Source organism: Danio rerio, chromosome 1 (genome assembly GCF_052040795.2).
Source record: "Danio rerio strain M-AB ecotype USA chromosome 1, GRCz13ab, whole genome shotgun sequence".
In the NCBI taxonomy this organism is placed as follows: domain Eukaryota; kingdom Metazoa; phylum Chordata; class Actinopteri; order Cypriniformes; family Danionidae; genus Danio; species Danio rerio.
In genome coordinates, this window is record NC_141021.1 from 15,610,229 (window position 1) to 15,637,822 (window position 27,594).

The 27,594-nt window shown below is 35.6% G+C and overlaps 1 protein-coding gene across 3 annotated transcripts; it reads left to right on the forward strand.

The window, feature by feature from the left end:
- The first annotated feature begins 3,791 nt into the window (after positions 1–3,791).
- Positions 3,792–27,589, forward strand: crmp1 (collapsin response mediator protein 1). 3 transcript variants are annotated; one of them, NM_001446743.1, is given in 14 exon segments: positions 3,792–4,256; positions 9,821–9,909; positions 12,053–12,237; positions 14,228–14,392; positions 14,682–14,743; positions 14,854–14,934; positions 16,160–16,228; positions 16,330–16,450; positions 18,503–18,659; positions 21,158–21,299; positions 21,378–21,548; positions 23,529–23,708; positions 24,314–24,479; positions 24,643–27,589. In NM_001446743.1, coding segments are annotated over 14 exon segments (2,025 nt in total). In that variant the 5' UTR covers positions 3,792–3,911; the 3' UTR covers positions 24,735–27,589.
- Positions 27,590–27,594: the final 5 nt, after the last annotated feature.

Consider the following 27,594-nt stretch of genomic DNA (forward strand, 5'->3'; position numbering starts at 1 on the left):
ATGTCAATCAACTAGATCCGCTGTCTGATTGGATGCAAGTCGAGGGGTGCGCTGCATTGCTAAAAGGATTGTCATCGTACTTATTTTGGATTCGCGTGACGAACGCAGTCTTGCTTTGGCGGAGGATTAACGGGTAAGCCTGGAGTATAGTAAAATAATAATAATTACAGTCCTTCTTGATCATGGTAAAGTGAAAAATGTCTAGTGAAGGAACACCATGCTTAACAGAACTGATGGGCAGCCACTAGATGTCAATGAAGGGATGAGAAATACTTTTTTTAGCTCTAAAACAGTGCTCTATGTGTTTATAATTGTAGCACTCTATGGCATAGAGTCTATGCTATAGCAGCTTGAAGATTTTTATTGATCTCAGCGACTCGAATCGATTTTTTTCGCTGTTACTTTAGTTAATATGATAAATAACCAGATAAATAAAATGATAGTATATATATATATATATATATATATATATATATATATATATATATATATATATATATATATATATATATATATACTATATATATATATATATATATATACTATATACTATATATATATATATATATATATATATATATATATATATATATATATATATATATATATATAGATATATAATAAAGTACTTGAAATGATATGCTTTTGTATTTGTAGATGCTGTAATAAAACAACTAGCCTAATATAAACAAATAAGTTTTCAACAGCTAAAACATAGCCTTACAACACACTGAAGTTTTATTACAGTATATCCGTTCATAATACTAAAAGGAAGCCAAGGTTGTGCAGTTTGGGGAAAAAATTTAATTGTGATTTTCTTGACAGATATTTAATTATATATAATTAATATTTTTAATTTTCTAGTCAAGCTTCAGCTCGATATTCTGTATTTTAGCTTCTTACTGCTAAAAGGCAGTGAGTGTTCGTTTAAAAAAAGGAACTGAAAAGAGATTAACTTACTTAAACATTTATTCAAATTTGCTTTTAAATATTCAGATATGAAACACTCTATAGAGCAGACAGTAAACACATATGACCTTACCTTTCTGTAAACAAGTTGAACTCAAATTAGGAAGATAGTGTAGCTTATTATAAAAACAAACAAAAAAAAAATACTATAAAAAAAACAAATTACAAAAAAAACAAAAAAAAACAGAACATTTAGCAAACTAACATGGCTGAAACAACTACAATATTAAGTGTCACTGGCAAAACTTTCAGTTGACTATTTACCAAGACACACATCACTAAATTGTGCTCACTCAATTGTTCAGTAAGACTATCACACATAGACTGCAGTCAGGCATTTGCTCTGGGCAGGGGAAATTAATTAATTAAATAATACAAATATATTTGATATCGCAGCCTCTTGCGATTAGCTAATCGCAACGCTTCAAATCACGATTGCAATTTCAATCAATCGCACAGCTCTATAGGAAGCTGTAGAATTTATTAACAAAAAGACTACTAATTAATAAATAAATTAATTAATTAATTTACTAAATTATATTCACTTTTATTATAGTAAAATGACTATCATTTACTCTAAATTACTGTAGTGTTTTCTCCCGGGTGATCTATACTAGTCTAAACACCTATGTTTAACACATTAAATGTTAAGCTTTTTTTATGTTGTCTGCTGCTTTAATTACTAGCTCCCACTGATTGCAACAAAGTAATGTTTCTTTATTTTTTATAATGTATTAAAAATAATACTAACAAGGGAAACTATAGGACAACTTCCTCTAGTGTCTCCCAAGGTGTTGCCAGCAGCCGAGAGACATAGTTCCTTTAGGATGTTTGGTCTTCCCCAGGGCCTCCTCTCAGTGTAACAAGCCTCCAAAGGCATCAGAAGCATCCAAAACAGATGCCTGAGCCATCTCAACTGGCTTCTCTCTGTGTGAAGGGGCAATGGCTCTACTCCGAGCTCCTCACCCTATCTCTGAGTGTGCGCCCTACCACCCTGCAAAAGAGACTCATTTCAGCCACTGGTATTCGCGATCTTGTTCTTTCAGTCATGACTCTCAGTTCATGATCATATGGTGAGAGTTGAAATGTAGATTGACCAGTAATTTGATAGCTTTGCTTTCGGCTGGGATTGGCATGGTGGCTCAGTGGTTGGGCCAGTTGGCATTTCTGTTTGGAGTTTGCATGTTCTCCTCGTGTTCACGTGGGTTTCCTCCTGGTGCTCCGGTTTCCCCCACAGTTCAAAGATGCAGTAGGTGATTGGCTAAAACAAAATTGGCTGTAGAATATGTGTGAAAGCGAGAGCGTATGGGTGTTTCCTAGAACTGGGTTGCGGCTGGAAGGGCATCTGCTGTGTAAAACATATGTGTGGAATAGTTGGTGGTTCTTCACTCATGATAAATAAAGGACTAAAGCAAAGGAAAATGAATTGCCTGTCGATTTTGCATTCCATCCTTCCCTCGCTCGTAAACAAAACCTAAGATAATTGAACTCCTCTACCTGGGGCAGGGACTCTCCTTCAACCTAGAGATGACAAGCCATCGTTTTACAAGATAAGCACCACGGCCTCAGCCTAGGAAAATCAAATAATGTTAAATAATATATTTAAAATGTGAACTCAAAGCCTGCTTGCACTGGGCGATGCTGGTTTACTGACTACAGTCATCCTCTGCTTATGCACTCACAAAGCAACCTGGTTCACAGGTTTGGGTGAATAATGGCAAAACAAATTAGCACCTTCAACACTGTACACTGTAAAAATACAAATGTAAAACACGGCTGGGGTGCTGAAAAACAAACGTACAATAACAGCTGTTAAATTACAGAAATTTACTGTAAAATAGCGAAGGTTGAATTACCAGAAATTTAAATTTAAGAAAATTTCTGTAACTTTATGTTTGTTAAATTTCTGTAGTTTAACGCTAATTATTTTACATTTTTTTACAGCACCCCAGCTGCCAGAAATAAACCGTAAAATTATGGATTTTTTTTTAAAGTGTACAATTTGTAGCAGAAATAAACTGCTGAAGGAGAAATTAGACATCAAGTAAAATGCAACTTTCCATTACTCCCCACAAATGTATTAAAGAGTATAAAACGTAGTCAAGTAAACAACAAAAGTTGCTGTGATATTGATACACAAAGTAAAAAAGATGGTTAGAAGTAGTAACAACTTGCATTTACTCAAATATTTACACCACTGGAATCAGGAGATATAGCCTTTTTTGTCCTGCATAATTTCAGCTTTCGGGTCTTCTGATCCCCTTTTGTTCTAAAATGTCCATGAATAGAGAATTCAAAAATGTTAGGAATTAAAACAGAATCAAAGTATAAAAACCTTAAAATGCAAAAAACATTGCAACTTCTCTGAATTTGATTTCTTTTTCTTGAAATGTAAATAAAATAGCAGACTGAAATTACTGAACAGGACATCAACAATATAGCATTAGACATTAAACAATATTGTCCTTTTTTATCCTGTGGCAGAAATCAATATTATAAGTTTCTTTTAAAACGCTGACTGTTTAAGGGACCACTAGAGCTCACCAAACCCTGCATTTACCCAGTCTTAATAGTTTCACGCTAGTCAGTGCAGCTCACTGCAGTCTTTTTGCGCATCTTGCACGCACTTTTGGATGGAGCATGGCAGTCACATTACAAATCAAAAGTCAAAAAGAAAACTTTAAATTTAGTTTAAACAATAAATTAAAATAGCACTGACTAATCATGCAGAATTGGATTGGAGGATGAAATATCATTAAAGCGCCTTATTATATGACTGCCCTTGTGTCTGGAAATTAGATCGCAGCTTCATTCGCATTCTCAGTCTGCGCGCTGCGACCTCCGCTACGCATCCCCCGGCAAACCAAGGCTGACCTGATTTTCTGAACTAGCATCTCGCTTCCTCACTGTATCAGAGCATCATCATCTGCCTCCTGTGAAAGATGTCGGACTATAGGCGACAGTGGAACCGGGAGGATGAACTCCCGGTATATCTGGCAAAGCCCATCTCGGCGGGCAACCAGCGGCAGAAGTCTCACGGAATGTTTAGCTCTGTGGAGGGCGCGTATGACAGTAAGACTATTGATTTCGAGCAGTACGCCGTGGGAAGGAGCAGGACCTCGCGGAGCAGCAGCAGGGAGCGCATTGTGGACGGGGATTTTGAAGCCTATGAGATTAGCGGGAGGTCCATCATCAGTTCCCCGCGCGAAAGAGGCGACGGGCGTCCGGGTGTCGAAATCACGGATCAGACCGAAAAGGAATCCCTTAACGAGCGAAACAACGACGAGGTGGGCTTTAATTTCCATTGATAAGAATATATTGTATGGATTATTTCACTTAACAATGGTAATATGATGATCATGCTAACGATTAAATGCATTTCTTTGTTTACATAATGTTTATCATTTGAACGAATCAGTTAAAATTCTAGGCGAATAGGTTGTAAGTTACCTTATCTAATGTGACAGCAGATATATTTTAACGCAATATTTAATTTTATAGTCAAATAAATGGGAAAATATTTGTTAATGAGATTTTTTTGTATTCTCATTTATAAAAAAAATTAATGAGAAGTTACAGTTTGCTTATTTATTTATTTATTATTTCTTCATAGTTGCCTTATGTATATAACTTATGGGGAACTTCAAGTGCAGGCTCTCCATATGTTTTTTATCAGTTGTATTTTATATTTTTAGGGCTATTTATTTATTTTAACATCATTTAACGGTCTATTTTTAGCCTTAAAAGTTATAGTAGAGCGGCAAAAATTTAAATTCTGTCACCATACTTACCTTCTACTTTTCCAATATTTACTATTGAACACAAAAAAAATAAGCATATATTTTTAGGATTGTTGCTGATAGCCAATGGTCCATTTGCATTAACCAACGTTTTTTAAAATATATAATTTTGTGTTTACCAAAAAAAAGAGAAGAAGAAGCTCTATAATTGCAACCACTTGAAGTTGAGTACATTTTTAATTTTATGTGAAGTAACCCATAAAAGCGATATACAATTCAGAAACCATTGTTAATAGCCCCACTAGTAGTTAAACTGCAGCCAACAACTTATAAGAGACTAAACTTCATTGTTGAAGTTCTTTCTCATTTTTTTTCTGCTTAGTAGTTAAAAGACTGCGGACATAATTTTCCGGTGATATAGTCTATTGTCAATGGACATGCAGATGTCCATTCAAATATATGTGCCTTTCCTCTCAATAACAAAATAAACACACAAAAATAACAATTTACAGAGCATGATAACAGTGATGTGTATTTGTTTGGACAAACCCTGCAGTTCAGCTTTATCATGTCAACAGATGAAGTTAAAATCACACTGTCAATATTAAAGATATAACTGAGACTTGAATTACTTCCTTTTCTTAGCAGGACACATTGACATAGCAGTAAAAATAGCATAAAATGCATAAGCATGTGTTTCATGTGTCAGACTCAAAAGAGTTTGTGCAAGCAACATGCTTTTACTTAGCTAAAATGTCCCAATTCCGTCACATAAAAGCCAGTCTACAAAGGCCTACAAGCTGTTTGCACATTGCAATATGATTGTACAATATGCAATAATGTTTGAAAAGTCTGACACAATCTCTTTAAGTTGATTTATTCAACAGTTCAACAGCATAATTGTGCATATAAAAAAGAAAATCAAACACAGAGTTTCAAAAAACCTTTTTTATGAGGATCTACTTTCTTCCGCCATTCATTCACATCTGCAGCCGACATCAGAGCTGAAACCATTGCTACTCCCAAACGTCATTTTAGAGCTAGCATTTGCATGATTTTCTAGCATAATATCTGAAGTGATTACAAAACAGGGGATTTTGCTCAAAGTTTAAGATTATAAAGATGAAATGAAATGAAATAAAATATCATCAGTCTACAGAGATTACACAGTATTTCTCTGTTGCAATCGGGAAATCACAATAATTAACCCAGAAAAAGCCAAAGCATCGCCAACACTATTACACTACAACACTAAGGAAAAACGCTGAACACATGCAGGCATTTCTTCTTTTTTTCTTTTTACTGAACTAGTCTGCAGTAACGAAAACAGGAGACGCATTTGAAACAAACAGATGGCCAACCAAAAAGGAACTCAGGGTTATACAATAAGTGGGCAACACAAAATACACACATTTCTGAAATACAAGTCTTATCTCACACTCAATATGTATATGGTATAAATACAGCACTACAACATACAAAAAAGAGAGATCGACTTATAATGTCATTTACCTGTTTAATAATGATTTGATCAGCTGTTAGAAATTACGCTGTTCTTCTCTTCTAATCGCCTAAACCACGGCGAATGAAGTTCTGCACAAGACTTTTGGCCAGCGGAGAAATTAAAATGGTCGTGCCCAACTGAGTCTGGTTCTCTCAAGGTTTTTTTTCTTCACTCCCATCAGGTGAAGTTTTTTTTCCCTCTCCGCTGTCGCCACTGCCTCTGCAACTAAACTTAAACACTAAAACCTGAACCACACTGTTCCAGTTACTGAACCACACTGTTCCAATTACTATGACCATTTATGTGAAGCTGCTTTGACACAATCTACATTGTAAAAGCGCTATACAAATAAAGCTGAATTGAATTGAATTGAATCGATATTGATGCGTCTCTGTCGCCATCTTGTGGATGAACAACGTCAACCATCTTAGGGGCCGATCACACGCACATTTACGTTCCAAAAAACGAGGCACACCTCACTGCCTTTTTTGCTGAAAAACAGAAGCGCAGTTGTCACGGTACGCTGAAGGGACGGATACAAAAAGGTGTAGGAAAAAAAATAAAAATAATTTTAAAAAAATAATTTAAAAAAATGTTAAAAAAATAATTTAAAAAAAATAAAAATAAAAAAATAAAAAATAACTAAGTAGCAAACAAACAAACAAAACAAGGAACTATGACAGATTAACTCGAACAAGACTCAAGAACTATGACAGGAAACAAAATATTTCTCAGAACAACATACCAACAAGGACGAACAACGAACTGACAAACAATGGGTGAATGGCTGTATAAATAGTCCAAGAAATCAACAGGAAACGGAGACAGCTGTAAATACAAATCAGTGTAAGTGGGTTCTGGGTGTATGCGCGCGGTATGTATGGATTTGTAGTCTTTAGGGACTGTAGTTCGCTCTGAGTTAATAGCGAACTACAGTGCCCTCTGGTGGACACAGACATTACAGCAGTGTGCTTTTTTTTTTTTTGTCGCTATGACTGAGTCAGCTAGCTATTGTGAGAAAGTGTTGAAAAAGAGGTGACTAAAGTAAAGTGCTTTTTCCGCTCAGAGTTGACTTTTTTCAACTGGGTGCGCATAGCGCGCAAGGGCAAAAACACGATGCACGCAGGGTGCATAGGCAGCGCGCAAAATGCTTACACAGCCGTTAGTAAACCATTTAAAAAGGCATAGCCCTTCGCCGTGGCCATCGCCGTCGCTGACGTACACCTCTCAAAAAATGTAACTACACGTCGCAACGACACGTAGCGTAAGCTCTGTGATTGGTCGGCTTGGTAGCGCTGACAAGTCTAGGCGGGACCGAGAGCCGCGCGAATGGCGCGAGCGATTGTTTACAAGTGTGGAGTCCCGTGAAGGAGCTCCGGATGTAAAGTTTTGTTTTGTGTTTACCTCATAGTTAAAGTTGTTGCACGTCCGCCGGTTCCTGCCTCAAAATGAGCGAGTTTGAGCCACTTGTACATCCCGGAAGTGTTCAGGAAAAGCAAAAAAAGCAGAGAAGAAACTCGACACAGAGGAACATTTACACCTCACTGCCCACTAGCGTTTCGGAAGTGATAATGCAGACCTACAGAGACAGCGCGCAGAAGTATAAATGCACAGCCACGCGCGTTGCCTGCGCCGTGGGTTACGCCGGTCACCTGACGCAGAAGTATAAACCAGGCTTGAGTCTGCTCAATGACAGGTTAATGGCTGCCGCTTCACTGTATTTCAGAAATTTTAAATATTTTAAAATAGGCACTATTCTTATAAATAAACTGCTTAGTTGCAATCTAAACAACTACATTCTCGACTATAAAAGCCTCAAAAACACTTTACGTTGTCCAACAGCAGCAATATTTGTCAAACTGTAATGTTCTCTGCTTGTCGCTGTATGTGGGCGAAGTAATTCACAAGCGTAAAGAGGCTGGACGAGTGCTGTTATTTGCAGAATATCCAGCCTGATCTCACGAGAAAACGTAAGTATTTTACGTTTTGCCAGTTTAGTAGCTAATTCGTACAAATTTGTACGAGTTCAGCCGTACGAAATTGTACAATTTTTAAAAAAGGAGGCATGGCACCTAACCCCCACCTAAACCCAACCGTCATTGGGGGATGAGCAAATCGTACTAAATTGTACGAATTAGATCGTAAGAATTCATACAAATTAGCTATTAAATCAAAAAGTTACGAATTGTCGTGAGATTGTTTTGGAATAGCACACGGCTATCAGCCAATCAGATTGAAGAACCAGACAGAACTGTTGCCTTATATTAGGCATTACTAAATTTCTAAATTGTTTTAACTTTGCATTATTGGAAAGTGGATTGTAAAATGCCAAAAGTGTCAATACAACGTACTGTAAATAGTTATTTTTTAAAAAGTCTAAATGTGTATTTGACTACTAATTCGATAAGTTTTACAGCATATACATCAAAAACAAATTATGTTGACCTGACTCATAACACCATACAGTTTTACCGAATCTCGCCCGGTTCATGCTCCCTTTGTTCAGTGTAAGGGGGGCGCTCCAACAGACACCAATACTAAACACGTCTGCTAACAGATACACGCTTGACACACACTCACACACACACCCCTCGGCGGAGGCGCTCGCTTGTACAGCACTGAAGGAGCGCTGGTTCGTTTAGTGGGTTGGTAGCACAGAAAAGCGGGTGACTGCTGATTGTTCATCTCCTCAAGTCTCAAAGGAGAGATGTCTGGGACGGGCTACCAGGGGAAGAAGAACATCCCGCATTTGACGGTAAGGCACCGGCTGCGAGGCGACCCGTCTGCTGCTGCCACCCGGTAAATCCTGCGCATAAGGGAAACGAGAAGGGATTAAATTCTTAGCGAGCCAACAAAAGCTGAGGCCGCTTAGAAGAGCACTGAAAAATCAACCAAAGGGAAGGTGAACATTACCGCTACAGCGTGTCCCAGGCAGAAAGGCATCTCTACCGTGCACGAAGCGACGAATGCTCCGGTTCATTTTAGAATAGATGCAGGAATACATAATAAAGCAGCATTGTTGGGGCGCGCTTCAAATCACGGCGAGTGCATTTGCAGCGCATGAAACGCAACAGGGTCTGTCGCTAAGAGCAGGAATCTGGAATAAAGGGGACACTTTTTAAATGTCACTGCACACATTAAGCCGAAAACAGGAGGATTCTGTGCCCTACATGTTGTATTTTTGCCTCTAGTTATGAGTAGTGGATTAGAACGATCCTAATCCTTGACTTGAGCAATCTTTCCGATCCATGCCTGCTTGATATCTAGGAATAGTGTATATTTTGAGCTCAGATTAAAATGATTTTGCTATGAAGAGGAGGTGTAAATGCTCCAAGGGGAGAGCCATGGTATGTGGCTTCCTGACAGCAGGATGATGTGAGGTTACCATGACAACCTAACATCTTTCCACATCACCACATTTGCTCTTCTCTGTTCATAGAACCGCACCCATTCACAGAGAGTGAAGCTGAAACTGTGCAGAAGGCTCTTTTATCGGTGGTTGTTGTAAGAGCACTTCACCGAATTGCAAATAAAGCTGGTAAAATAAGGTTTAAGCTGGTTTTTGAAGCACTCACTTTTGCTGTTTCTGTTCCTCTTGTTTTTTCAGAGCGAGCGGCTGCTGATTAAAGGTGGACGAGTGGTCAATGATGATCAGTCACTGTATGCTGATGTTTATGTTGAAGATGGAATTATTAAGTAAGACACACTTTCACGCACAAGCAAATGTTAACTGTTTCCACAGCACAATGGAGATTTTCCTTAATAGTTACATATAGTCATGGGCCAGTATAAGATTGTGACAGTATGATAACCTTGCATAAAAATATTACGGTTTTACAGTATCACAGTATTTTGATTACTGCTCTAAAATAAGTTCTTTTTTAATGTCTAGGTAAAAAAAAACAACTTTTTCCCCACATTGAACACAATATATTTTATTTTAAGAAACATTTACAATATTTTGGAACAGTGGCTTTTAATGTGGAGGGTCCAGGTCTGTAGTTAGCCTGGTGAAAGGGGTGCTTCCTTTCTTTCAAAAAGTGGACCTTTTTGCAGTTATTCACTTAATTATGGGCTACTATAAGCACTACTTTTAGCTGGATTAGCTTGTCGGATGGTCATCATTACCACACTTTTTGATTAACTAAAATATGTCTTAAAGATTTAGGATAAAGAAATATGAAGACAAAAATACTTATTATTAAAATACATATTTATTACATCATATGTCATAAGGAAAAAATAGGAATCTCATTTATTAATTCATCTTCTTTACGGCCTAGTTTATTAATCCAGGGTCACCACAGCGGAATGAACCGCCAAATTAAAATAGGAATCTTAATGTTTTAAATTAAAAACTAGTCTATTGTCATTTATTAGGCAATTAACAAACTGAGCAGCACATTCAACTTTCCTCCATCAGAATTTGGCCATTTGAATATTGAACAATTAAAGCATAATAATAATAATAACAATAATAATAATAATGTGAAAAATCATGAATAACAACAGTAGCCTAATTAGTATTAAAATTTTGTCTTTTTTCTTTCAAGAATAAGGTCCAAGATTTAGAATAAACATTCCTTGTAAAATTGCTTGTCTCTGTTTAACAACGTACAGTAGGTCATTAGTGAAAGATGACTTCACTTACTTTAGATTCTGCTTGGTCTTAAAGACTTTGATGGGCTACTTTTACAATTTATGATGGCTTAGTAGCCAAAATAAGATATATGGGCTCACATATGGGACAAATTCTGGACCTTAGTGATTGAGGGGTGGGTCTTTCGAACCCCCCAACCCCATGCCCCCCATCCTTACCGACGTTTTTCAGTATCTGAACTGATATGTAATAAGCAACAAAAGGTCAGATGCAAGACGTTTTAAGTTTGGCTCCTCTTAAAGGCTTAGTTCACCCAAAAAATGTAATTGTATTCTCTATTTACTCGCCTTTCTGTTTAACACAGAAGAAAATGTTGTGAAGAAAGCTGAAAATCTGTAACCATTGACTTCCACATAGCAGAAACTATTACTATGAATGTCAATGATTACAGGTTTCCAACATTTTCAAAATATCTTCTGTGTTTCACAGAAGAAAGAAAATCATAAAGGATTGCATCAAGTAATAGGTGAGCATATCAAGAATTTAAATTTCTTGGTGAACTATAACTTTAAAATTAGCAATTTTGTCTTGCTTAAAAATTTCACGTCCATACTATAAAAAATGATATGAAAAAAGTAATTACAACAAATGTTTTTGTGCTACTTTAGCTTATTTTATTTTATTTTATTTTATTAGGGTAATCAGGTTTAATATTTTGTGTCAGTTTGTTTGAAGTAAATTGAAATGACTGGAAAAGCTAATTTGATTCAACTAAAGTTTACGTAGCTAGATTTTTTTTACAGTGCATGAAACTAATAATAATAATAATAATACATTATATGAAAATATGAAAAGTTCCCATTTTTGTTTCCACATTTTAATGCAAGGTTATTTAGAAAGAACCCTGATGTTTATGTGAAAATGGACATCAGTCTTATGTGAATACTATAAAGCACAATGCAGTTTTACTGGCATGTTAAAAATGTTTCCAGCATAACAAAAAATCATCAAAAATATCTTATAAAGAAAAAAGTATCAAAGTATTGAAACAACATTAATAATGACACTTGCACAATCTTTTTTTATATGGGATGATATGAAGTTCTCCTGTGTAATCAAATCATATTATATTCATATTTGAGTTTATGATTTGTAGTATGCAGTGTACTTTACCAAGAGCATTTCCTTTACCCCTTTGGTCCACTCTCTTCTTCATAAAACACTCCATCTCTCCTCCAGACAGGTTGGGGAGAACCTGATTGTGCCCGGGGGAGTGAAGGTGATTGAGGCTAATGGCTGTATGGTCATCCCTGGAGGGATTGATGTGAACACCTGCCTGCATAAGCCATATCTGGGCACCCCACCTGTAGATGACTTCTACCAGGGCACCAAAGCTGCTCTGGCAGGCGGCACCACCATGATCAGTGAGTCTGGATGAATTGTTAACTTAATATTTTTAAATGCTTTAAAAAAATAAAGCATATTATTTTTCAAAAGCAATTTTTTAATACTATTTTAAAGGTTTCTATTTTATTTTGTATAGGTTTCTTATTATGTCCAAAACATTACACCCATTACCAGCTCTGGAGGTTTTATAAGCACAATTTATGCATATTAGTATAAACATCACTGATAGTGTTGGTTGTAGCTTATCAATTTGAGCCTAACACATGGTAATGTTATAATAAAAATATTTTACTTTGTTAAAATAAAAGTTTCAGTTTCATGCTATACTAATGTTCTCAGAATGATATTTAAAAGATTATTAGAACTTTCCATTTGCAATTTATAAGTGTTCTTAGACAAATTTTGTAACATTTGCAGTAAAAAAGTTTTTGTGGAAGGTTCTTGGATGATTGGAAGTATCCCGTTTTTAGACAAATCATCCACATTATATTGTTGTTTATAAAAATGCTATTCCCACATGATAGTCTCGTGTTATATTAATGTTCTCAAAATGTCATTCGTTCATTCATTTTCTTGTTGGCTTAGTCCCTTTTTTTAATCCGGGGTCGCCACAGCGGAATGAACCGCCAACTTATCCAGCAAGTTTTTACGCAGCTGATGGCCTTCCAGCTGCAACCCATGTCTGGGAAACATGCACACACACATTCACACACACACACTCATACACTACGGACAATTTAGCCTACCCAATTCACCTGTACCGCATGTCTTTGGACTGTGGGGGAAACCGGAGCACCCGGAGGAAACCCACGCGAAGGCAGGGAGAACATGCAAACTCCACACAGAAACGCCTACTGAGTCGAGGTTCGAACCAGCGACCTTCTTGCTGTGAGGCGACAGCACTACCTACTGCGCCACTGCTTCGTCCCATTCTTAAAATGTAATTTAAAATTTCATTAGAACATTCCTATTTTTAAAAAATCATTTAAAACGCTGTTAGAACATACAGCTTATTGCCTGCTTTATCAGGAGTCGCCACAGTTGAATAAACCGGCAATTACTCTGACATGTTTTATACAGTGGATGCCTTTCCTGCTCTAACCCAGCACTGAGAGTACAACCTTCAGTGCTGGGAAACACCCACGCACTCTGCCATTTACACACTACAGACATTTTTAGTTTATTCAATTCTCAGATACTGCATGTTTGAGAGGAGAGCACCCAGAGAAAACCTGCGCAGAACATACAAACTCCACACAGAAAGGCCTCCAGGTCCAACCAAGACTCGAACTAGCAACCTTCTTGTAAGGTGACAGTGCTAATCACTTATCCACCATGCTACCGCTAGAACATTTCATTCACATTATAACATTAGCAGACATTCCTAGACTGACATAAGCAGACATTCAAAGACAGCTGCATGTTACACTCTAAATGAAAGGTAAACTCAAATGAAACTAAAATCAAAATTACGAGCAAAATCAAGCTTATTTTGCTCAGTTCGACAAATGTGCAATATTGTGGAATTTCCTGGATGCAAATCTTCTGATTTGGATAAATGTCTCTAATAAGAAGGTATAGAAAGGCAGGAATCACTTGTATCTCTCTGTGAGAGCAAAGCAGTGTCCCAAATAATGTCTGTTGTGGCTTTGCGACAAGGGCATGCCCTAGGAATGTCTGTCCTGCATGTCGGCTACAGCCAATCAGATTTCTCTTCCTCCAGGAGTCTGAGCTGAGTCTGTTATGGTTACAATAGCTTGTCTTCTTTAAACAAGGAGTTAACCTCTATTAAGCTGTTGACAGTGACAACATTTCCAGTCACAAACAGGGAAAATAGTCTTTATTGTAAGACTTAGAAGGACACAGTGAGTTTAACACAATAATTGATTAAAAGAGTAACATTAAAGCATTAAGATTAATAATATATTTAAATAAAAACATACATAACAAAAAAGTCTTATATTTATAGTAGTAATAGATTACAGAATGTATAATTTCCTGTTTCAGTTGATCATGTGACACCACAGCCTGGAGATGGTCTATTGGAGGCCTTTGAGAAGTGGCAGGAAGCGGCGGATAAGAAGTCCTGCTGTGATTATTCACTACATGTCGATATTCCGCACTGGCATGAAGGAGTGAAGGAGGAGCTGGAACAGCTGGTACAGGAAAAAGGTGAATATGTATTTAAAGATGTAACGATATCCCAACACAATAGTTCTGCAAAGCTGAATATACTCAGTACTTTTTATACTACATACTTGATTATACTGATGTTTAACAGCCACTTGTTGAAACCTGCCAAATGTTAATGGTTGTTAATAACCTTCAGTCAAATGTGTTGTCTTTTATTCAGCAAGGACGTATTTATATAATCAATTAACTTTCAGATATCTTACAGGAAACCGAACGTTTTGAATGGTTGTGTAGGCAAATGCAAGCTAATGTTCTTTTCTTTTGACAGGAATCAACTCTTTCCAAGTGTACATGGCTTACAAAGGGTTATACCAAATGCCTGACTCTCAGGTGAGTAAATGCTGCCGTTTGCAAAAATGCCATCTGTGGCTCTATATTTAGAGCAAAATATGCAGAAATACAATAAAGTAACTAATAGCATCTCTGTTTTTTTCTTCTAGTTGTACGAAGCGTTCTCTTTCCTTAAGGAGCTGGGGGCAGTGGTGCTGGTGCATGCAGAGAATGGAGACCTGATAGCACAGGTACCTACTCACTTAAATCCCTAATAATAGTTAGGCTTAAATTCGCTTGAAGTCTAACTCCATCATAGCCCATGAAAATACATCCAGATGAAAATCTTTCACTCTATTAGGGTTAATCTTTGTGACAAATCACGTTTTGGTGCCTGGTCAACTATAATTCCAAGTCAATATTTCAGATCTTGTGATGTGACTATTGCAGATTCTCACATTGCAATATTGATGTTAAATCTGTATATTGTACAGCTCTATAATAAATCTCTATTTTATTTTCGTTCTTCTTTTAGGGGTAAAACTAAGTTTGATGTTATTTTGTGCTGCCCTTCTCCTCTCAATAACAAAATAAATATCTGAGGGGAAAAAAAACAAGAGTGAGAAATCAGCAGTTAAGAAAGCATCTGATTACAGCGATGTGGATGTTAGCGCGAGCTCTGCTTTCCAATAACATATTGTTACATAATGTATTGTTATATACTGTTACACTTTATATATTAAATTGATTTTAATTTCTATAAGCTTTACAGTATTAAACCTTAAAACACATCTGCATTGCTTGAAATTAGAATTACTCTTAAGTTTCTATTAGGTAACTTTTCTCATGGTGTGTTGTCTGTACATTTTCAAGTGAAAGAAGGCGGGGCCTCAGAGCCACACCTACCTATTACATAATCATCATGGCCCAATGGTAGCTTGAATGCATTGACACATTTCTGTAAAAGTCACTTACTTTGGTAGACTCTTAAAGGGTCAGTGCACTCAAAAATGTCCACTTGATCCAAAAATATGTGAGTTTCTTTTGTCTATTGAAAGCAAGAGAATATTTTCATGAACAGTTGATGATCCCCATTGAGTCTACTTTGGAATTCATTTGGGAATATCAACTGTTTTGTTATCAACATTCTTCAAAATATCTGTATAATATAATATAATATAATATAATATAATATAATATAATATAATATAATATAATCCCAGAGATGGGTTGCGGCTGGAAGGGCATCCGCTGTGTCAAAACGTGCTGGATTAGTTGGCGGTTCATTCCGCTGGGGCGACTACGGATTAATAAAGGGACTAAGCCTAAAAGAAAATGAATGAATGAATAATACAATATAAATAGAGAATTTATTTATTTATTACATGTTTAATGCAGGATCTGTTTATTGACCATACTGTCGTAAATTTTTACAATTTATCCATTTATTTAACTGTGTTAACGTTTGTGTTCAAGGAACAAAGCAAAATCTTGGGAATGGGCATCATTGGTCCGGAAGGCCACCCACTGAGCCGTCCAGAGGAGGTGGGATGAATAAACAAAGTGATGAACTATTTAGCTGATTAACTTGCTGATTGTTTTAGTGATGCGAACAGTCCTGATGCGGCTGGTTTTCTGTTTCACAGCTGGAGGCGGAGGCTGTTTTCCGGGCCATCACCATTGGCAACAGAGTCAACTGTCCTGTGTACATCACCAAAGTGATGAGTAAGAGTGCCGCAGAGACTGTGGCCATTGCACGCAAGAAAGGTGACAGCATATTGTTGAAAGAAGTCCCTAATCCTCACCCAGGCTGCATTTATTTGATCACAAATACAGTCAAAACGGAATTATTGTGAAATATTATTACAGATTGATATTATTTTTCTATGTTTGATATTTGAATATATTTTAAATGTAATGTAATACTTTGATGAAAAAGCTGAACTGAATAAATCATGAATTCAGACTTTTGTATCAAATGATCAAGACACATTAACTGTTATGATCAAAGTTGAAAACTTACATAAATGTATTCTCTTTTGATCATTTAATGCATTCTTGCTAAATATAAGTATTTATTTCTTTAAAAAAGTCTTACTAACTCCAAATCTTTTAACATTAGTGTACATTTCTAGAAAGTTCTTTTAATGACTTTAGTCAGGGTAGTGCGGGATATCTTGTTTGCAGTCCATATATTTAATAATTCTTAAGGAAGCATTTTCTAGAAACAAAAATGATTGTCTTTTCTTCAGAAAAAACACACTAAAATATCCTTAAAACAAACACAATAATCTGCCAGTTGGATAAGTAAAATAAACTTGTTTTTAGATTGTTTTGCTTACCCTAGTAGCAGATTTTTAACTTGTTTTATGAAGAAACTCAGTTAAAGGTGCAGTAGGTGATTGTCTTCAGAAACATGTTTTGTTGTGCTGGTTGAAATTCTCTTCACAGTCCAACAGAAATGATTAAAGTAAATGATCTAAATGTGTTAATATGTAGTTTTATATTCTGGGTAAGGCATAAGACTCAAAAATGTTCATCCAGTTAAAAATTGTCAGGCCGACACTTCCCATAATTCTGATAGGTAGCCCAAATTGTCTGTTAGCAAATGTAGATTTGTAGAACTGCGCTCCTCTGTTCATGCAGATCCGCCATTAGCGTGTTCGCGTGGACACATGTGACAGCAGTAAAAACAAATGCTGAATCAGAACTCTTTAAATTCCTGAATCAATGTTGAGTTAGTGAATCAATAAATGAGTTAGTTTTTCTGGAGGAAGGATGACACCATCTCTCTGGTATTTCTGTTAGACAGGTAATGTTCTGTTTTAAAGCTGTTTTAGTCACGCAGAGCTGATGTAGATTTGGTTGTTACTAATGGGTATATGCATGGAAGTGTTGTTCACTGAAATCTTCCGGCGAAAGATTGATTGACTATTTTCAGTTTCATAAGATACCTTTTACTGTAAGTAAAACATAAGTAAATAGCACTATTCCACCTAGCCTTATATATAGCACAATATAGTGTTTACCATGCTACTCTAAATATTCGCTCTGAAATAGCATGTAAGTATGGCTTAGTAAGAAGTCCTGTACACCGCCGGCCAAACACTAAGCATTCAGTAGTTGCTTCAGGACAGCGCGTGAGAGAGTGAGTGATCCTTGCATTCATGAAATATTGCACATTGACAAGTTTTGCTTGCTACACAACTGAAAATGTGCTAGATATAATACAGTTTTGTTCAGAATTGTAGTATTGTAAAGGACTATAAAGTTTTCTAACTGGTGAATGACATGATCTAGTGGGCCTCTGTCATCTTTGATGAGCATGTTCGTGATTCCAGGAGGTCTGGCTGGAATGGCAGGGGAGGGAATGGGTTTCAAACATTATGCTAACCGGTTAGCATTTAGGCACCTTTAATTTTGTCACATTTCTTTTTTTTTAATAAGAAAGTAATTTGCCCTTATGTAGAAAATGCTTCTTGATTTAAGAATTTTTAGATAATATAATATATATTCGGTGTATAATACATAATAATACATATATATATATGTATAATTATAAATATATATTATATATATATAATTAATTTCTTGATATAATTAATTAATATCTGTAGTTAATGAATTGTAACAATGATGTTTTCTCTGACCTACAGTCTGCTACTGTAGAATCAGTCTATTCTGTTCACACTCATTTAAGTTAAATCAATGTGACATTTTACTAGACAATTGCAGTATCTAGCAAAACTCTATTTTAAAAGACTTACACACCCCAACCGTTAAGTTTTGGATGTATTCTCTCCACTGCACCGGCTTTAGGCTCTGTTGTTTTCGGTGAGCCAATCACAGCCAGCTTGGCAACAGACGGATCTCACTATTGGAGCAAAAACTGGGCAAAAGCGGCAGCGTATGTGACCTCTCCACCCCTCAGCCCTGACCCGACCACACCAGAGCATCTTCACTCTCTGCTGGCTTGGTAAGAACATTTGGACTTATTTCAATCATTGTGATAGATGCAGCATAACACCGGATCCTTTGGATGAAGGCCACGACTGACATCATCCAGCAATTTTCTATCTACTCTCTCGATTACTTCAATGTAACACCCAAACCAAAACCACAGGCACACCTTTTCCTGCCCCCGTTTCTAAAAATAGAACAGGCTTTCATCGCTTGTTACCATGGTTACACAGCACCCTCCTTCTCGCTCCCCACCACACACACACACACACACACACACACACACACACACACACACACACACACACACACACATAACTTGTGGACTTGCAGGCTGCTACTATGGGAGAAATGTCATTATGCTGACATCCACAGCCACACTGAGGCAGACTGACACAGCTGGATAGAGGACATTTATTTTTAGCATAGACAGATTAGCGGAGCACAAAGATTAGTGAAAATGCCTGAATATTTCTAGAAAAGAATGTTCATTTATTGTTAACGTATTGTTATTGTTAATGTATCATATGAAGACAAACTTTAGTTGTGCTGTATTACTGTGAAAAGTGCTAAACAAGTCAACTTGAATTGTATTGTGTAGATGTGCACTGTTGCAAAGAAAATTTCATTTCTGGATGATTTTGTCTTTATTTTATCATTTGCATCTTAGCTTGGTATTATTAACCAAATTGTTGCATATTATGTCTTCTATTTTAGTAAGTTAAATTGTTTAAGCTGATAAATTGAAATTATTTTAAAAGATTGGTAATTTAATGGTTAGCCTACATGACTGTAACTCGATTCAGATTGCTCAGTAAATACATCTATTGTATCTATCGTTGGTGGAAATATCTTAAAAATAAATACAGTGCTCAGCATAATTGAGTACAGCCCATTTTGAAAATGAACATTTTTCTCCATTTCTCAGTAAATATAGGCAATGTATTTTGGTGCATTTGAACAAAACAGATTTGTTAAACAGATAAATTTATTAACATAATATTTAGCCGCCAAACTTATTTAAAAATGGGAAGATAATACAATTAAATTTAGGCAAAATATTGCAAAAATAAATCACAAACTACACAATTTCAACTAAATTAAAAAAAAAAAAAATTTGCTTCTCTTAATTTTTCCTCTTTTGTAAATGTGTATTTAATATTTTCTATCACATTTGAACCATTATTATAAGTTATTATAATGTTAGATAAGCTGCTGATTTGGCTTCAGTACTGACTAATCTAATGTATATGCCCAAATATAATATTGTATAGTCTCCTATTAAAATATGAATTTAAAAGATAGATTTGTGAGGGGTGTACTCATATATGCTGAGCACTGTACAGTATGTTCTGTCTCCAAAATAATAGCAAAGCTGGTAAATCAAAGGATAGATGAGATGTTCGTTGTCATTTTTGTAATATTCATCCAATATTTAATCAATCTAGGATTGTAATAAATTGTGAGCAGTGCAGTTATGATTACATTTTATTTGATGAAAAAGTACTTAATGTAATGTATTCATAATAATATATTAATAATTATAATTTCATTAAACTTAATAATTTAATAAAGCCTAATAATAATTATACTAATAATTCGGCAAGAACATAAGGTGACAGTAGACCTTTTATGTTGTAAAAGATTCACATTTAAATGAAATTGTCCTTTTCAAACCATTCATCAGAGAGCTCGTTCACATGAATACATTTCATCTAAAAATATAGTAAAATAAAGAAATTTTAATAGTGTTTTACAATATTAATTTTACAGTATTTATGATCAAATAAATGCAGTCTAAAAAATGTCTCTAAACATATCTCTAAACAGCCTCAAATATAAAAAATAGGTCACAAACAAAAAATCATCTAGCTCTGGAAGACCCCATAAATACCCTTGTATTAATGAAGCGTGTTAGAATATTTTTTTTCTTTGTTATTTATTTCTAAATCAAGGTTTTTTTTTTTTTTTTAAGAAATGAACTCATTATACTCAGCAAAGCGTGACCAGAAAAATTTTTTCAGAAGATTTAACATATATTAGTAATGTTAAATTTATGTATTCCAACTTATGTATTCAGTTATGTATTCATTTGTTTGTGGTTTTTAATTGTATATTTTTAATTAAATGTTTTTGCATTGCAAATAGCAGTTGTGGCTAACATGTCATAAACTATGATAGGATGATACATGACATCTTATGATATGATATATGATATGATATATGCTATGATATAATATGATATATGATATAGTATGATACGATATGATATATTTCTGAATAAAACAGCATTTTGAACTAGAAAAAATATAATGGCTTGTTATTGGTGGATCTCATAGTGACAAGTTGTCCTGCTCTCTCATCACTAATCACTCACTCAGCCAACTGTGTTCAGAGATAGCAAGATAACACATGATGTTTCACAAACTATGGACGTTCACAAATAAATGGTTTATAATAAATACTGCAGGATTGCAAAAAATAAAAACTGTGACCTAAATGTTGTTTTTGCAGTGGGGATCTGCAGGTTGTGGGCAGTGGACATTGTGCATACAGCACTTCTCAAAAGGCCATAGGGAAGGACAACTTCACCCTTATACCCGAGGGAACCAACGGAGTGGAGGAGAGAATGGGGTTTGTTTGGGATAAAGCTGTGGTAAGTGCATGTCTATGAATTGTGGCTACAGGTCGCATTCATTATTCATCATGTTCACCCCGTATTTATTTCCTACAGGCCATGGGGAAGATGGATGAAAACCAGTTTGTTGCAGTTACAAGTACAAACGCTGCCAAAATCTTCAACCTGTACCCTCGTAAGGGGCGGATAGCTGTGGGATCGGATGCTGACATTGTTATTTGGGACCCCGACAAGATCAAGACCATCACAGCAAAATCACAGCAGTCGGTGAGCTATTCTGAATAATACTCTGGACTTCTGGATTTAAAGTGTTTTCCTATATTGGATGGCTTGATTCAATTTATAGAGAAATTTAAGACAATTGAAAAGTTTTAAATGCTATTTTACAAGGTATTAAATTGTGTATATAGTTTTTTTGATTATGCAAAGTATAGTTGTATGCTAAAGTTTACCTAAATTTAATCTTCTAAATATACTGTAAGTCGGTAATGTTTCAGTTTAAAACCTAAAGTAGCATTAAGGTCTTAAAATGTGTGGAAAGAGTCTTAAAAAAGTTCGTAAAATGTATTTAATTTTAATTTTCTAATTCCTGTATATGTCCTGATTTAAACAAACTGTGGTGTGAATGCTTTGTGCAGTTCATTTAGTTAAAGGAACTAATAACCTTAACTTTTCTGATTTTGATTGCAATACATGTGCACATTTTGTAAAGCGGCTTTGAAACAATAATTATTATGAAAGCGCTATACAAATGAACTTGAATTGAGCTGAATAAGTGGGTAAGTGTGTTGAGACCAGTTCTCAGTCCTTTTCTGCTATTTGACTTAAGTATGAATGCAAACCAAAGACATCTAAATGAATTAAAAACAGCACATAATGTCAGGTTATGCTATTATAGAAGCACTGGATGTTCAAGTGTTCCTTTTTTTCTATTTAGTTTTATTTCAGCCATTACAGTCTAGTAGTATATCTTGGAGAAAATGGTTATTTACTAGCTCTCTGCAACTCTCACATGGTCACCCACTGAAGCAAAGCAGGGCTGCACCCGGTCAGTACCTGGATGGGAGACCACATGGGAAAGCTAGGTTGCTGGCTGCCGAAAATATTGTTAGTGAGGCCAGCAGGGCTCACTCAACCTGCAGTCTGTGTGAGTCCTAATGCCCCAATATAGTGAAGGGTACGCTATACTGCTCAGTGTGGGCCGTCCTTCTTAAGAACCGAGAACCGAGATCCTGTCTGTGGTCATTAAAAATCCCAATACCAAAAAAAATAATTTGAAAAAAAGTAGGGGTTTAACCCCGGCATCCTGGCCTCTTTCCATTGTGGTCTACTAACCAACCCCATATCATAATTGGCTTCAGTAATCTGTCTCCTTTCCACCAATCAGCTTGTGTGTGGTGGGCGGACTGGCGCAAAGTGGCTGCCGTCGCATCATCCAAGATTCCCTCTTCAAAAATGTGTAAAGCTCTTTGAGTTTCCAGAATAGCACTTCATATAAATGTAAGGAAATATTATTATTATTATTATTATTTATTTGTGTTTAAAGTAGGAATTTCTTCTGCTTTTATGACTCCTTTGCACATTTTAAAAACTCTTCATGGGTTCTCAGTGAATACAAATATTATCACATGTACAGCACACACATTCTACAAGTGTGTTACTCCAAAGTATACATCATAAAATCCCTTTTTTGTATCTCTAGGTGAACATTAAGTGAACCAGGGATAAATGTTTTTTTTTTTATTTGGTCCAGAACAAAAGAACCAAAAACAAATATAAAGAGTAAACACAACTTTAGTACTGAGTCAATCTTAATGGGTTCAGTAAAGACAATGCTATAAAAATGTTTTGCAAATATATATATATATATATTTGCAAAACATTTTTATAGCATTTTATATATATTTACTTATTTATTGCTAATATTTTCACTTTTCAAAAATTTTTTACACTGCTTGATTTTTATTTGCAGTTCTTTATTTTTATTTTTGTTAGTAAAAAACTAAATTTTTATTTCAAAGAATAAATTTTTGCTTTGTGATTTTTAGATCGGATTGACTCTATACTTTGGTTATACATATATTTAATTTTGCATTTTATATATTTTTAATAGAATGTTGAATATATTTTTATACATAAAAGTATTATAGCAATAAATTGATTTAAAACACATATGATTTGTCTTTTTTATAGAAAAGTATTACATATCAACATTAGTAATTATTATGTCTGTGCTCTTCTTTCCAGGCTCTGGAGTATAACATTTTTGAGGGCATGGACTGTCGTGGTGGTCCTCTTCATGTGGTCAGTCAGGGCAGGGTTGTGTTTGAGGAAGGGAAGCTTCAGGTTCAACAGGGAACGGGACGTTTTATCTCCCGCAAACCCTTCCCTGACTTTGCCTACCAGAGGATTAAATACCGCAACAAGGTATATCTGGTTTAGTCATTTCAGCTCATTTAAATAGTAAGCATTTGACCAAATAAACTGACCAAGACTTATTGTCACCAAGGCTGCATTTATGAACTATAAGTATAACACATTTAAGTGAATGTAATTGTTTAAACCTTTATTGCATGATTTTTATAATTAATAGAAATATAAATCAGAATAACAGCATTTATTTTAACAGATCCTTCTGTTAAATCATGGAAATCATTATCTTTTTATCAAATCTTATTATATCTTATTTTAGTATGTCTTTGCTTATAAAAAAGTTATTTTTATAATAATCTCACTGATTATAAACCTTTCTACAATAGTGAGAAGGATAAATAGGTTCTTAGCATATATTTATGTAAATTACCAGCATAAATATAAACTAGATTTGAATTTATATATAACATATCATTGATATGATACAAAAACAAAATGCAAAAATGGTTAAAGTTGGCAAAATAGATAAAAAATATGTGTACTACCAAAGTTTTAGGTGTTAATTAAACATGTTCGTTACAGTATTGATAGCTGTATCATGATCAGTATTAGTATTTTCATATATGCACAATCAACTCTTCGTACCATTGTTTTGGCAGATAATGAACATGCAAGGTGTTTCTCGTGGCATGTATGATGGTCCAGTATATGACGTACCAGCTACTCCCAAATACATAACTCCTGCCCCCTCCGCTAAGACCTCGCCCACTACACACCAGCCTCCACCAATCAGAAACTTGCACCAGTCTAACTTCAGCCTATCAGGTAAGGAGATAAGATCAGACGGCACAAAACAACTGTTTTAATTATTCCCATGCATTTCTAATTATTTTCTAATATATTCCCACAATCTACATATTAAGTATGCTTTTATTAAACAGCATTTTATAGCAAGTGTGTGTTTTCTTTATTATTTCTATTCCCTCAGGGTCTCAAATTGATGACAACATTCCTCGGCGCTCTGGCCACCGCATTGTAGCTCCCCCTGGTGGTCGGTCCAATATTACCAGCCTTGGTTGAGCCTTCAGTAGCTCCCAATTGACTATGAGTGTGTGTATGTGTGTGTGTGTGAGGGAGAGAGAAGGTGTATTATTACAGTTCTCTGTTGACAAATCATCAGTATTCTCCTTTCACAGGGTTATGCTATAAACAGGTTTGTTGTGCAACACGTGCATGTTCAAATATCACTCCAACTTACCTGTGCAGCAGATGTCCCATCCACAGTGAATATCGTACAAACTATTCTCACTGCTAAAGCATCCCTAGAGAATTACCTATAGATAGCTAGACAATCACTAGAAAAATACTCTATAAGAGTTTAGAAAAAGTAGCATCTAATCAGTGCTAATATAATAACACATTTTGAGCTATTCAGCCCCTTATTCTGCCGATGTGACACCAAGTGTTTGTGAAGTTGTGTTAAAAATGTCCGTTATTAAACCCTGTGAAACTAGTCACTGGTTATCCCAGTAAATGGTGCTCCTCCTATTGGATGGCTTACAGAACTATAGATCATTTGTTTTAGTGATGAAGAGAAGAGAAATGTGCTGTAAAGGTCTGGGATCCGTTTTGGAAAAGATGTACTGCTAATAAGTACATTTTAAAACCGAGTTTACCCTAAAGTTGTGGTCACATTAGTGGAATTTTAGATGTAAAATTTATTTCAAATTAACACTTATCAAGAACCAAATGCAAGTCAAAGTTGGTGAGCATAAAAAAGAGTGTTACGTCCCAGTTGGCTGGTTTTATTAATTCTAACAATACCTAAGAGCGTGAGATGATTGTTAGAGTGTTGATTTCAAAATTGCAAAGGCTGCATCACACTTAAAGCAACCCAAGCTCATTCTGAAAATGTGCCTCTATATACATTTCTGGAGAGCGACAAATACGTCCCAGGAACTACATTGTTTTGCAGTTTTTGTTTTCACGAATTCACCAGAGGCCGATGTGTACGCTTTTTGGGATCTCAAATTTCTCTTACAAGAGATTCGCACCAGCTCTTCTCCCGGACTCATTCTTCGGACTCAAATCCTGTTTTCGTGATCAACTCCTCTCTGCATCTCGAATCCTTCGACGTGCGTGGCAAACTAACTAGACAAACTGGTAACAGCAGAAAAGCCGTTCACACGCAGGTAAGCGGTCAGCTGGTAAGCACGAAAAGGAACGACGCCATAGCACCCGATAGTGTTCATTTTAAAAACGAAATGCAGCCATACGTACCTCTGGCTACGTAATTTGTGATCTTCAGAATTGTATATAGGGCTACATTTTCAGAATGAGCCTATGTTGTCTTAAAGGGATAGTTCAGTCAATTAAATGAAGATGTATACACTTTTTACTCACCCTTAAGAGGTTCCATACATTTATGTGTCTTTTTTTTTGTTTGCATTGAACTCAAAAGCAGATATTTTGAAAAATGCTTAAAACCAGTAACTAAGGCTGCACAATATATCGTTTCAGCATTAATATCGCAATGTGATCATTTGCAATAGTCACATCACGTGTATGCGCAATGTTGAGTCAGCTTTAATTTATCTAGATTATAATACTACTTTGCAAGTAATTTTGCCAGAGTTCTGTAACCCTGGAACCTTATATAGACAGGTGTATGCCTTTTCAAATCATGTCCACTCACATGGAATTACCATAGGTGAACTCCAATTATCCAATTAAGCTGCTGAAACATCTCAAGAATGATTAGTGGAAGCAGAATGTACTTGAGCTCAGTTTAGAGCTTTACGGCAAAGGTTGTGAATACTGATGTACATGTACATTTAGGTTTTTTATTTTTATAAATTTTCAACAATTTCACAAGATCTTTTTTTTTCACATTATGGGAAATATTTTTTTATTGTCATTATGGGGTATTGAGTGTAGAATTTTGAGGAAATAAATGAATTTAATCCATTTTGGAATAAGGCTGTAACATAAAAAGTGTGGAAAAAGTGAAGCGCCATCAATACTTTCCAGATGCACTGTATATCGCAGAGAAACATAATATCGTGCAGCCCTAGCTCATACATTTTCTTTAGTTCACTAAACACTTGCATTGCTATTGAAATATCTGAATTTTGCACCTGACATTTCTCTGAGTATCTCACAATGTGACCACACGTTGTGCAAGCACTTTTACCTCTGATGTTTCCTGTGCACTGAAATGTCTTTAATTCTGTGTTCTCGGTCTGTTTGTGGTAAAGAGTGGTGGTGGATTGCATGATCTCACTTTTAGATGTTGGTATATGATCTTTTAACTCTTTATACTTCGAAGGACGGGCTTATTTTTCATCTTAGCAAATTTACATCATTTTACAAGAACATTTTTGTTACATCATTTTTTATTTTGATTGAACTTACTACTTTAATTAAATAAGTCTGCATGCCAGTTTAGCTCCATATAAGCTCTTCTAAGGCCGTGTAGATTTTGCTTATTGCAAAATGAGATGTAGAGAAGACGGTAGTCACATTACCTCAGTGTCACAAATGCAAAGAAAAACTATATGCAAACCACGTCTGGATGAGCATTGAGCACAAGCGTTAAAATATATGCCTGTTTTTCCATGTGTTGTGAGATTTCTACAGTATTGCTCCAAGTAAAGCCCGGTCACTGTGTACGCTAAAAAGTCTTAATGTTATACTTCCACTGAATAAGGAGATATCCTTTGTTTTGGACCAATACAAGGCCACTTCCAAGCCTGCGGTATTGCTTTCATACCCTGTTGTGATTTTGTATCGCCTAAATAGTGTTTATGGTGTTCATGATTGATGCCATTTTAGTTTCTGTAGGCTGGTGTCCACCAATGCACTGACTGTTGAAAATTCAATTCACTTTGGTGAAAAAGTCTGAAAAATAAATAAATGTTGATGCTCCTGCTGTATTTGA